The sequence below is a fragment of the Lithohypha guttulata genome (genome assembly GCF_036872675.1).
Source record: "Lithohypha guttulata strain CCFEE 5908 chromosome Unknown scaffold_5, whole genome shotgun sequence".
Taxonomy (NCBI): domain Eukaryota; kingdom Fungi; phylum Ascomycota; class Eurotiomycetes; order Chaetothyriales; family Trichomeriaceae; genus Lithohypha; species Lithohypha guttulata.
In genome coordinates this window covers 654029-666821 of record NW_027042754.1, presented here as the reverse complement: position 1 = coordinate 666821, position 12793 = coordinate 654029, and the positions used below count along the sequence as shown (strand labels likewise).

At 48.8% G+C, this 12793-nt stretch overlaps 6 protein-coding genes across 6 annotated transcripts; 4 read left to right on the top strand and 2 right to left on the bottom strand.

Annotated features, from left to right (window-relative positions):
• Positions 1-452: 452 nt before the first annotated feature.
• On the top strand, positions 453-1502 carry LTR64_006687 (uncharacterized protein; the record flags this gene model as incomplete). Its single annotated transcript, XM_064901016.1, has 1 exon — positions 453-1502. The coding sequence occupies one exon, from the start codon at positions 453-455 to the stop codon at positions 1500-1502; it is 1050 nt and encodes a 349-aa protein (XP_064752092.1).
• Positions 1503-2237: 735 nt separating this feature from the next.
• On the top strand, positions 2238-3969 carry LTR64_006686 (uncharacterized protein; the record flags this gene model as incomplete). The annotated part of the gene is made up of 2 exons (XM_064901015.1): positions 2238-3424; positions 3471-3969. 2 exons carry the CDS (start codon positions 2238-2240, stop codon positions 3967-3969), a joined length of 1686 nt encoding a protein of 561 aa, XP_064752091.1.
• Positions 3970-3976: 7 nt separating this feature from the next.
• LTR64_006685 (uncharacterized protein) lies at positions 3977-4379 on the bottom strand (the record flags this gene model as incomplete). Its single annotated transcript, XM_064901014.1, has 2 exons — positions 3977-4012; positions 4140-4379. 2 exons carry the CDS (start codon positions 4377-4379, stop codon positions 3977-3979), a joined length of 276 nt encoding a protein of 91 aa, XP_064752090.1.
• A 3122-nt stretch (positions 4380-7501) lies between these two features.
• On the top strand, positions 7502-7963 carry LTR64_006684 (uncharacterized protein; the record flags this gene model as incomplete). The annotated part of the gene is made up of 3 exons (XM_064901013.1): positions 7502-7665; positions 7711-7834; positions 7892-7963. The coding sequence occupies 3 exons, from the start codon at positions 7502-7504 to the stop codon at positions 7961-7963; spliced, it is 360 nt and encodes a 119-aa protein (XP_064752089.1).
• A 305-nt stretch (positions 7964-8268) lies between these two features.
• On the bottom strand, positions 8269-9930 carry LTR64_006683 (uncharacterized protein; the record flags this gene model as incomplete). The annotated part of the gene is made up of 1 exon (XM_064901012.1): positions 8269-9930. One exon carries the CDS (start codon positions 9928-9930, stop codon positions 8269-8271), a length of 1662 nt encoding a protein of 553 aa, XP_064752088.1.
• A 2189-nt stretch (positions 9931-12119) lies between these two features.
• On the top strand, positions 12120-12560 carry LTR64_006682 (uncharacterized protein; the record flags this gene model as incomplete). The annotated part of the gene is made up of 1 exon (XM_064901011.1): positions 12120-12560. One exon carries the CDS (start codon positions 12120-12122, stop codon positions 12558-12560), a length of 441 nt encoding a protein of 146 aa, XP_064752087.1.
• Between the last annotated feature and the right edge of the window lie 233 nt (positions 12561-12793).

Below are 12793 nucleotides of genomic sequence, written 5' to 3'. Positions count from 1 at the left end.
TCTCGTAGTGAAGATTACTAGCTTCTTGAGACTTAAAGCGCACAGCCTCATGATAGACAGCCAATGATGGCAGTCTGACCTCACTGCGCCACATCGTGCGGCCCCCTAGAGCATGCGATCGTCAAAATAAACAGCTGTGGCAAAAACGCCAAGCCCTGCTCATGAGCAGGAACGAGCTCCGGTTTTACCTTCCTCCCGCCACTTGGCATCGAGATAGACTTGCCATGTGTTGTGTGAAATGATGCCTATTGGCGCGGCAAACGTGATGGACTTGAAGTGTCTCTACATCTCTCAATCGTAGCCAAGCAGGCCGCCTAAAGTAAAACGTCATGATAGACACTGTCTGAACCACGACTTTTGTTCCCAAATTACTTGCTGGTGTATATATTCACGAGTCACTCAGGAACATCTTGGACGTGTACAAAAAAGAAAAGAACCAATAATTTAACAATATGGAGTCTATCCAAAGCAAGATTCAGGCTGCTGCAACTCGCAACCGTGAGCTGTTGCAAACATTATCTGAAACAGATTATGCAAAGCCAGCCTTGGAACAACAGACACGATATGTTGCTGATCTCGAAAATCAGATCAAGCAACTTGATACAAGCCTCAAGACATTGGAAGAAAAAAGAAAGAAGGAGCTCAAAGACCATGAGAAATATAGAGACTCCGTTATGAAGCGCTTTGCATACAAGGTAGGCCGAAAGGAGGCGAAGTTCAATGAGAGAGCGTCGAAAGAAGAACGCGAGTATTTCGAGGTACTACAGGAAGAGCACAAGACCCAGGAGATGCGGAAGAATGCAGGAAACGCGCTCACGGATGCACAAAAGTCCCAGGCAGACCTCAAGAACGTGCTCGCCCACCATCAGCAAGCACAGAGGGAATTAGATGAGTTGTATGACTCGATCTTTGAAGGACCGACACCTGGCTTTCCTGAAGAAGATAATAGGGAACAGGCTGCGCACACTGCTCTGAACCAGTTTCATGACATGCGAGTCAAGGTTGAAGCGGACAGACAAATTATTAACATACTTGGTAACGCCCAAGCTCGAATGAACGCTGCCAAATATCACCTTGCTGAAGCACGCAGCCACTCTCAGATGGATCTTTTTGGCGGAGGTGCCATTACCGACATGATGGAGAGGAATGCTCTGCAAAAGGCTGAGATTGCTGTCACCGAAGCTCGCTACGCTGTAGAACAAGCCAGAAGGATGTCACCTGAAGTTCAACCTCTTATGCCAGTACGAATTGCTCAAGGAAACATAATGACTGATGTGTTCTTCGACAATATTTTCACTGACTTGGACTTCCACGAAAAGATCAAACAGTCGCAGGCGGAGCAGGAGAGGGCACTTCAGGGTCTGAATGCTCAACTAGCCGCAGCCAGACAGCGACACGATTCACTCAATCAGAACATGAAACGCTTGGCAACGACATTGGAAGACTCAAGGCGAGCATTACAGCAAACCAGACAAGAAGCATTCCAGAAGACTGCACAATGAGCGTACTACACCACGTACCCTGTCAACAATATTGTAGCCACAAAGACATGTCATTTTTTCTGTGGCATCATATCCTTATACCACGATTGCGCTAGACAGTCACTTGAGGGTGTGACTATTCGGGTGTTTTTGTCGCATGCGCTCACTTTTCATAGGTACTGACCTGTTTTGTGGTTTACTTCCATGGTCAACTTCTACCTCTGAATTTAGCTTTGGTGTACCGACCGATCTTCATTTCATTCATCATGCATTCCACGTGGCCTATCTTTTTGAGCCAGGCACATGGTTCAGGATTTTCTCAGCATGATTGATGACAGTTTTTGCCCTTCGCTACTTCGTCTAGCCTGCTACTAACAACTATCCTAATAACATTTTTTCTGGAATGATTGTTGAGACCACATATCGCAGCAGGTGAGTTGAGTCGAGCGCGGTAGGTTGTAGGTCTGACCCGAGGTCTCTGCATCTCCGCACAGCTACACCATTCTTGTGCTCGCTTACCATTGCCAACCGAGGCGAGCCCATGCCTTGTGTTGGATTGATATAATCACTCTGTTACCTCGACTTACCAGCTAGAATGGCTGTATCTTACAGGGTTTTGAACCTCTCGATTTTCTTCTTGTTCTCGACATCATTCTTTTTCAAGTCTTGACATATTGAGGAGGCGTTCCACCTTCACTGATCAACGAACCAGATTCAAGGCCCCCATCTTTGGTGCACTCCCAACCGAAGACCTCAATGGGCGACGCCGGCGCTAGCACTTCGCCTGCTTCCTCAGATGTCGACGTGGTCATTATCGGAGCAGGTTTCTCCGGCATCGCCACGCTATATCGTGTCCGCAAACTCGGCCTCAAACCGCTCATCCTAGAATCTGCGGACGACTTCGGGGGAGTTTGGAAGCATAACTCGTATCCTGGCGCTCGTGTCGACTCAGAATGGCCATACTATCAGCTTAACATCCCCGAAGTATACAGGACTTTCTCTTTTACAGAGCGATTTCCTGGTCATGTCGAGCTCAAAAGGTATATGGCTCATATTGACAAAGTTCTCGGATTGAGAAAGGATGTTCTTTTCAATGCACATGTCGATGATTGCTCCTGGGATGAAGGTAGTGGCAGATGGACAGTGAAGACACGACAGGGTCAGGTTGCAACTGGTAAATATTTGATTTTGTGCACTGGACTGCTACACAGGAGACACTACCCTGAATTTCCAGGCTTGGAGAATTTCAAAGGCGTTGTCCACCACTCAGGTTTCTGGCCAGAGGATCTCAGCACGAAAGGAAAGAAAGTCGCGCTCATCGGAGCGGGTGCAACGGCTGTACAGATCACACAAGAGGTCGCGAAGGATGCTGACCAGCTGACAATCTTTATGAGAAGACCCAGCTATTGTCTACCCATGATGCAGCGCTCTCTCACCGAGCTCGAAAACAGAGGGTTCCAGGCCTACTACGACACACTCCTACGAGAAGGCAGAAATAGCCAAGCTGGCTTTCCCGGCCCAAGATCGTCGAGGAGTGCTCTTGAAGGAACACCAGAGGAGCGCGAGGCATACATGGAAGACTTATGGTCAAGGGGCGGCTTTCAATTCCTCATGGCTTTTGCAGATGTGACCATTAACGAAGAAGCGAACAAAGTCATGTATACCTTCTGGCAGAAAAAGGTTGCAGAACGCATGCGGCCTGGCAAGAAAAGGGATCTGATGGCACCTCCTTTGGAGAAGATGCCGTATTTCATCGGCACGAAGAGATGTCCACTTGAGCAGGATTACTACGAATGTGTGGATCAGGATAATGTCGATGTTGTTGATATGAATGAGAAGAAGCTCAAGTCGTTCACGGACAAGGGCATTGTGTTTGAGGACGGCACGGAGACGGAATTTGATCTGCTGATTCTTGCGACGGGGTTTGACAGTTTTTCTGGATCGTGAGTATCAACACACCTGCTGACTATATGAGCTAACGGAGAGTAGAATCACAAACCTAGGTCTGAAGAACAAAGACGGCATCGACATCAAAGACATTTGGAAAGAAGGCATCAAGTCATATCTAGGTATGAGCTTTGGCGGTTTCCCAAACTGCTTCATGATATATTCTCCACATGCACCGACAGCACTATCGAATGGTCCGACTATCATCGAAGCTCAAGCAGACATGATCAGAGACTTCATCTCTAACCTTGAAGCTGCAAATGTCAAATCCATCACACCACAAGGTGAGGCTCAGGAGGAGTGGGTTGAAATGGTGGATAAACTCAACAGCTATACATTGTTCCCTTTGACTTCTTCGTGGTGGACGGGAGGTAATGTGCCTGGCAAGAAAGTTCAGCTCTTGACGTACATCTTAGGTATTGATCGGTACGAGGCACAGTGCAGGGAAAAATTGGACGAATTGAAGGGCTTTGATGTTGTGTATGCGGATAGCAAGGAAAAGCTCGTGACAGATATGCCTAAGGCGGCGGTGGCTTCTTAGCCTCTGATCAAAAATACTGGTTCTTCATGTCGAATTGCTGGAGCTATGCTGTGTTCATATTTGTAATGTTACATGAAACCGATGAAACCACTTGAGCCCGAGTACTCGTAACCTTTGCCATGATGTTTGATCAAGTGTCCAGTGCAGACTCATGAACTGCTGCTGCTGACACCCTGTATCTGGTCCTTCTTGGCCTGAGAGCCTTTGTCCTCTGCCGCACTGCTGGCGTTGTGGTGTTCGTCAGATGCTTGCGTCATCCCACTAGCATCGCCATGCTTCGACGCATGTTCGTTTGATACTTTCTGTGTCGACGCCGTAAGATCGCCCTCAGCCTTGTCTGAGTGGTTGTCATCAAGAGCTTCCTGAGCTCGAGACTGGGCAGTATTGACAGCTTCATCTGTGCTCGACATTGTCGATCTGCTGAATGGTCGTGTTGTGGATATTGAATAGTACTTGCTTGATAAGACTTTGCTGCTGCTGTTGCTAGCGAGTCTGAGCCGTGGGAGATGAAGCATTGAAGTTAAAGCGACAGTTGGTTTCAATGTCTGTAGCTAATTGAGGAGTACTGTGCTGCAAGATGATGTGGTCCTGTGACGATGACGCAACTGCAGCTTTTGGCGAGATAGGCAGGTGCTGAGGGACAAATTGCCAAGTTATATGGCGTTCTTCACGGGTTATATACTGGTCTCCCTTGTAAGCAGCTTCTGATGGTCGGGTGAGATATCCTTTGAGCTACGGTGTTGATCGACGTCATGTCTTGAATAATTACACGATTTGAGGAGAATATGGTGTGCCTGCGATTGCACATCTACCAATTCTCAGATATGATGGAATAAGTACGTAGTAGTCGCGGATCATCTAGGTCTTCATTGTGTGTTAAGTCAAACATAGTGGAAGAGCTCAGTCATGCTCGGAGCTGTGGAGTTCAAACATCTGAAGCTCAACCATCCTGAGATGGAACCTGGGTCAAAGTGACCATTCCTTACGAAGCGATACAAGTGCGCGCTCTGACCTATCAGAGCCTAGGACAGTGACCCACTCTTATACCTTGACGATCGTACTCGGTGATACCTATCAGCTGCGTCGCTGCAACACAGATCTACTAGATCACAGAGCTGAAATCTTGACAAACTGATCTCACGTAACGTGTCATTAATGACAGTGTATGAACACTGACGATTACGAGAGAAAGCGTAGTAGAAGATTAGAGTTTCTGCTGCTATATGTTGTCCATGGAAGGAAATACACAATCAGGCCTCGGACGTGTTTATGGGTCCTCGATCGGTCGAGTCCTTCTTCAGCCTTTCTGTCTCACACAAATTCTAGTAGCGAACGAATTGCATGATCGTGTGCTGAACAAAGCAGACAGTGAAATTGGTAAATAATAGGGGGCAATCAACGGACCGAGGACTTCCGATCTTAGCGTCTTTGTGTTCAACGCGTGAACGCGTGCATAGAAGCTGCTCGTGTAGATAATAAGACATTCCGAGCAAAGGCATTGTTTGCTGTGCTATTTGGGTCTCAGATTGGGCTTGATTTGAGATGAACGTCCTTACACATTGCCGTGACATTGTCAGTTTCGTCAAGAACTCGATCGAAAATGCTCTGCCGTCACCAATGTCGGCAAAGTCAAAGAAGAGAACTTTCTCGGCCATCGAAGATCAGCCAACGCCGTCGCGGTCGCAGAAAAGACCGTGCATTGATACAAGCTTATTGCCTGTTGGATTGCACTGCGGCCTAGATGTTGCTGCAGCTTTCTCAATATTTCCAGCTCATACCGACTCACTACTCAGGTTGCGTGATCGCTTACAGAAAAGGTCATGGCATTCGATACATAGCTTACCTGATGAGATCAAGGAGTTGCAACTAAACCATCCTGTACTCATTCCTGCTGAGCAATGTTGGCGTGGTGGTGCACGACGCGCTCCATCAGCGGACGACATATATAGACGTTGCGCCAAGAAACCGATCTCTAGGAAGGATATTATCGAGTTCGAAGGCCAGCATGCAAAGGACAAGACGTTGCGCGACGTCTTACAGCAGATGCGTTCGCCGCCAGTAGAGAACCCATTAGTAGCGCATAATATCGTTGTTGAAGGACGTCACCAGCTCATGGCGAGTGCTATACCCTTTACCCATCTACGGCCGTCGGATGCGGACGAAGAAGATCACTCCATGAACGTCACTCCTAAGAATAAGGTCGTCGACATTCACATTGACCAGGGATCTTGTGGCTTGTCGATAGGCTTAGGAAGACCTAGCGACGATCCAAAGCTCCAGGTCCATAAGATCTGGTTCTTGTGGCCCCCAACTGAGCACAACCTTCAGGCTTTCGAAAGGTTGTGCAAGTCGAAGAAGACGAAAGGATTGTGCTTAGCACGCAGCCAGATACTGAAGCATGGTGTCATTGCGACAGCAGGTCCAGAAGCTGGTATCCTGCTTCCGCCTGGGTGGCTGCATGGAACAGTCACAACCAACAGCGGATTTCTTGGCGGCATCACATATACTTTACCCACACAGATCAACATGATATCGAGGATATTTGCGATGGATATGAGGATCTCTCCGGAAGCTTTCCCCCATAAGGTACCGCTATATTGTAATGCATTGAGACAGGTTTATAATTCGGAAGATTATGGCGATTCAGCTCGGATTGCCATCGATGAGTGGCTTCAGGACGTAGAGCCGTGTCTGAAGAGTGTCGGTTTCAAATCTCATCTTAAAGAAAATGCTTGGGGGTGCAAGCAGTTGATGAAAGAGTGGAAGCTGCATCTAAGCGCGAAGAACCGCAATAATGTCGCGGCTCGCCTTCAGTGTCGTGCTTGTGGTTGGCGAAAGTCGAACGAGATGACCTTTGGCGAACATTTTTGGAAGACACATTTAAAGGTTGTTACACCTACTGGGTGCAAATCACCATATCGACGTTCCAAGGGCAAGAAAGGGCGGTGAGTGGGCAAGAGCCACTATCTTCCAGCAGGAAATGGATGGTCGAGCGTACAAACCAGCGCGCATGTAAAACTGAGACTCTTTCGACTTGTATTCGCATCTTCGACAACCAGCATAGTGACTGGCATGTTTCAATCCTCGGCTGAGGAAGGCGCATCACTAAGTTTTCGTCCCGTCCCGTTGAACCTTTCACAGATCGTGTAGCTTGCCTGAACAAGGCTCTTTTGCTTATAGACAACCTGTACTTGTACTGTAAAGCGACGGTGAAGTGGCGACGTGTAGATAAACAACAAGAGCACGAGCCAATAGCGATGACGGATCAAAGACCAATGTGAAGCAGTAACCGCGGTGAAGGCTTAGCGCAAGGCAAGAGCAAACATACCGATCGCGTGCTGTACCTGCCAAGAGTAAGATATGACATCACTGCAGCGTCGTGTTTGCTTTGTGGTGCATGACCAGCCCACGCAAGCACAAACTTGGACCTTGTTGTCCTGCGGATACTGAAGTCTTCTCTTTCGTGATTACAGTACAAACCACTACCAGCTGAATACAAGACCTTACAACACACATACGCTCACGCATCAACATGCCTCGAGGACAAGCCGGCGTCACCAAAGTCCATTACAAGGGCTCGACTGAGGACTTCATCGTCTTCGTCGAGTCTGTAGAGGACTATGAGAAATGGAAGGGTGATCGAAGCGTTCCACTTGCTCAAGTTGTTGACAGCTTCAAGATCTTCATTACACACAAGTAAGTCGGTTGTCGCTCAAGAATCACAGCACTAATTCGAGGTAGGCATGGTGCACAAGGTCAACTAGATGGAGCCTCAAAACAGACTCTGCAGAACGAGTTCGGTTCAAGCAAGGAGGAGGACGCAATCATCAAGATTTTGGAGAGTGGCAGTATGCAACAAGTCGAGGTCAGTATTGATCTTCCAGTACCTGTTAACCAACATCCCATGCTAACAAGTGCTTAGAACCTGCCAAACCACCCCGGCCGAAGCGGTGATCGAAACGAGACTATGGGTGGTGGTAGAATGGCTCATTGAGAGTAGATCACGAGCACAATATTACATGAACGGATATCAAGGTTAGCATGACAGTCATGGCAGCCTATATGGCGAGCACGTCCCGTAACACATAGGTAGTCCAAGAGGACATCTAGGAAATCCAACATATCAAGCTTTCGCAACATTGGTGCTTTGACGCAAACAATACCGCAGTCTTTATCATACACACACGTCTCAATGAGGAAGGATGACTGACTGGAATATTCATTCGGATTGCTGGGATATCTCATGCACGCTCGTAACAGTAGGTGGTATACACGGCTAAGGGACACACACAATGCCATCTAAAAATGCTCCTTCCAAAACTTGAACTTCACCATATCGTTGCTCGTCCCTTTGCAAGCACTCTTGATCTCTCGCGCAGCTGCGCTAGGTCCACAGAAGTACACACCGACTTGTGCCTTCATCTGGTTGACATGGAGTTTGCCCTGGCCGAAATCTAGGTAGCTTTGATCCATCAGGCCATCTCGCATCGCAGCGAAGATGCGCCTAAAATCCGGCCTGCCGAACTGCGTCTTCGTACGTAGTTCTGTCAACGGATCGAGATCATAACCTGCAGTATTGAGGTAGATGTTGGCCGCTGTGTCTGTATCGATCTTTTGCGTCAAGTAGGTATGGATGCGGAGGAACTCTGCGCCTCCGGTGGCTTCCGCAGCATCGGCAGATTGTGCTTCGAGACTCGAAAGAAGAGTCTGGAACCACTCGAAGGACTCAATGCTACGAGTCACCCAGATGAACACCACTCTGCGAAGCTTGCGGGGTGGATTAGGGCCAGCGCGGATGTGCCAGATCTGCTTCAGGACGGATGCCCAGGGTGTCACGCCGATGCCCGTACCGATCAGGACTGCCACTTCGTTGTCGAAGATGTCTTCGGCTGGTGCGCCGTATGGGCCGTCGATCTGAATTGCTGGCATTTCTTGGCCTTGTTGTAGGGCGATTTCGTAGATGCCATTTGGATCGAGGCCGTCGTATTCCTTAGCTTGGGCAGGACCGCAGCCGAGAGCATCGCCCATGGCTCGAGTGAAGTCGCCAACTTGGCGGATGTGCACTGAGATGTATGGGTCATAGGGACATGACGTGATCGTGAAGGGGTGCCATTGAGTCGAGGATACGCAGGGCATCTTGAGGAAGAGCCACTGGCCAGCTTTGTATTTCATGCTGGGCTTCTTGAATTGGATCTCCATGGCATCGTATGGATGGCGGATGACTTTGTAGATCTTGGTTTCACGCCGGGCACGAATCTCTCGCCAGATGCGCTCGATGAGGTAGATGCCACCGCCCCAGAGCTCCCAGCGCCACCCTTCGTAGCCAATGCAGTGGTTCCAGAAGTTGGCGCCTGCGAACGGCGAATATGGAGCTGCGGTATCTCTGACGAAGCAGCCGACTGCGTGTGTATACATGGCCAGAAGGAAAGGTATGAAGAGATGATGAGTATACCAGAAAGTCTCGAAAGATTGTTGTCGTATCTTGTGATGTGCTGTGGTGTACATCAACAGCATGCAGAGTAACATGATGTGTCCAGTAATGCCGCCGGCTTGGGTGTAGTGGATATCGAGAGCTGTCTCTGGTCTCAACTGAGCTTTCTCGACATTGAAGAAGTTGACATAATGAGCCAACACATGGATGCAGGTAAACAGTAAGATAGCATATGCACACTGCCGGTGGAACCACTGCGTTTCGTCGAGTGGCAGCCATCTGAACTTCGGTCTGACGAACCTCATCAGATTACGGCACATTGGCAAGAGAATCAGTGCCACATCCACAGACAGTACCAGACCTGCTCCACGAGATGACCACACGGAGAAGGTGAGCGTGTTCAAGGCTGCCAGCCGCTGGTCATCTGCCTGCTTCCACCATCCCAGCGCAAACAAGCCCCAGTGAAATGTCCACCATAGCACATAGAACAGTATTTTCGACGGCGCAAAGTGAGACTTCCACGTCGCCATTGCGGCGGTGACTGCTCGTAAAGTCTTTGTTGGTGCGGTTTTCGTTGTGTTATCTCAGTCGCATAGTCCTGTATTGTACTCTGGAGTCAAGGTAGGCAGAAACTACGATTGAAGAGTCTCGTCGTCCTGCCAACGCTGATGCTTGGCAGCGAGTGTAGGGGTCTTGCTACGAATCGATGTTGAGGTTCAAGTCGATATCAAGGGAGAATCGTCTAGTGCTGCAGAATTGTTGCGGGGTTGTAGCAGCAACAATGGATGGCTTTGATGATAATTATTGCTATGGTTGTTCAGCTCTGGCCTTTGCTGCAACAAGAGTCGAGCTTGGGACGTAAGACACTTGGTCGAAACGACTGTTGAGCGAGAGTTTCTGGTTAAGGTGTGTCAAAGGGAACGTCACAGAAGTGATCAGAGTTTCGTTCGATTAGCAAATTCCAGCACACTGGTAAAGTCTGAATCACGATCGAAGCGATATTCTCACGAGATTTCAAGAAAGATGACTGGTGGCGTAGCAAACACGAGGTGTCGAGCACAGGGTTAATGAATGTGTAGAGCAGTGATAGAAAAGAACTCAATTGCATTCGACATGTGTGACCCATGGAGCAGAGAGCATTTGAACAGTGTCCCCAGCTATGCCTAGAAACCGAAGGTCTGGGCCGAGAAACAAGGGAACAAATGAGAATCCCCATCTCAAACTGAGACTGCGTCTATTGGGCACAGTAATGTCAGAGCTGTAGCCGAAGCGCTGGCACCAGAGACGGGGTGAAACAAGATTAAGTTAGCAGCAATGTGAGCTCCTGCCTAGGCCGAATAATGGTTGGGAACTATGCCAAATGAGTTTGAGTAGACTCAGTACATACGTCGATTGGGCTTGATCTTTAGGGCTTACGAAAGCGTGCATAAATGTTGGTTCTTCACACAACTCGAACGGCATGAACTTTGTGATAGAAAGCGAGGTTGATAGCTGACTAGCTTCTGTCCATGGAGCGAGGCTGGGAACTTGGACAAGGAAGGAAACGTGCAGGAACGTGTCGGCTGTCGGTCACAACTTACGCTAGCGTCTACACCAATCAATGTAGAGGACGAACCGCTGGCCCAGACTTTGCATTTTTGAAGCACAACCAGTCACATCTCTGTTTCTACCTTTCCCTTCGAACACTGTATGTCGAAGCGCTGCGACATCCTGAGCTTCAGCATGTCCATTCACCTGATTCGTCCAAAGCTCAGCACGGTCATGTTCAGTGCTTGCCGTAGCTTTGCTGGCTCAAGTTACCTTTGTGCAGGTATTCCACCTCGATGTTCGAGCGCGATAGCTACCATTCGTCGATCTGTCTACGCTTGATCAAATGCTGTCTGCATTTTGAGCAGCTAGTATGTCCGCGCCGCACCGAGACTGGCCTTGACCGCCATCAGCCCTTTATCACTATGCGTTGCTAGCTCATCACCCAATAGTGCATAATCTTATCACGCTTGGCTGAATGAACTCGATCTTCAATTCGGGACTCATGGCTCCTCTTGTGGTGCTCGTGGCATTTCCCTCCCAGATCGAGTGGAGGCATCGAACTCTAAGCGCCGTTCAATCAGATGCATGGAAATGCATTACAGCACTTATGCGAGTCTCGAGTCAGGTAAGTACTCCGGTCCAGGACACAGGTTTCATGCTCTTCTACTTGTCCTTCGCGCTTCCCGCAACTTACGTCTCATTTATGTACATCGTCGACACAGTCTTTTGAAGAGTTCGCGGAATCAGAGACGGGATACCAAACAGAACTCCGGACGTGTAGTGTGTCGCAGCATTCTCGCAAGATCGACCACACCGTGACCAAATCGGAGACATCAGCTGTTTGGGAAGGACCTGCTATTCATGTTGTAACGATATCAACCTCAACTCGGAACCTTGCTTGAAGCAAAACGGCCCAAGCTTCATTAGCAGCGTCAGGAACCGGAGCATTCCTGACCTGGTCAGCAGCCGAACTATCTGTCCAGGATCAAAATAACACGTTCTGCTCGCAACACTGCCCTGACTTGCTGTTCCTTGCAAGTATAGCAGCTGGCGTGTGTGTCTCTACTCTCTACTGTCAAGCACACCGACCTGTCCCGAGAGCTGAGCTCGACGACAACGCATTGCAGCATTGGCAGTCTGCTTCCGAGCTCCAAATCTATACCTGTCTTCACACCTCCAGTGGACTAGTATGGGCAAGCTCATCAAGACCCACTGGTCTCGACTTATCCTCCTCACAGCCAGCACATACCAGCTAGCAGCAGCGATACACGGCTACTTCTGGCCCAAGATATTCTGGGATGTCCTCACCAAAAATCTGGATGCAGCGGTCAAGCCATATCCAGTGCTGCAGTCTATCAACCTCTTCTTCGCAATAATAGCTCTGGTCATGGAGTGGCCTCTACCACTCGTCACCAGATTCTTGCCCAGTGTGCATAGGAGTATCGAGGCTAGATTGGTCATCTATCCACTTGCGGCCCTATCTGCACTGTTGTTATACCAGGGCACGAACGCGGGTCTTTATTACCTGATAGGCATTGGGGTCTTATTCTGGGGCTTTTGTGAAGGAGAAGGAATTGCGCCAGAACCGTGGACTTTACCAAAGAACCCAGCTCTAGGAAGCAGGGTATAGCTTTGTATGATCACTGCCTTGTTAGGCCATTTTTTCTTATGAGTTAGCGAGCGACGAGCGATATTCAATTCCAGGAATAAAAACATTCCAGAACAGATGGTGTCTCCTGTTCCGCGTTTCTTTCGATTCCCTTCTCTATATACCACGAATCCACTCACAAGAGAACGCTAAAAAGCTGATATGCAGGTACGATCGAGTGTATGGTTCCCTTGATCTATCCACCGGCTTCGCAC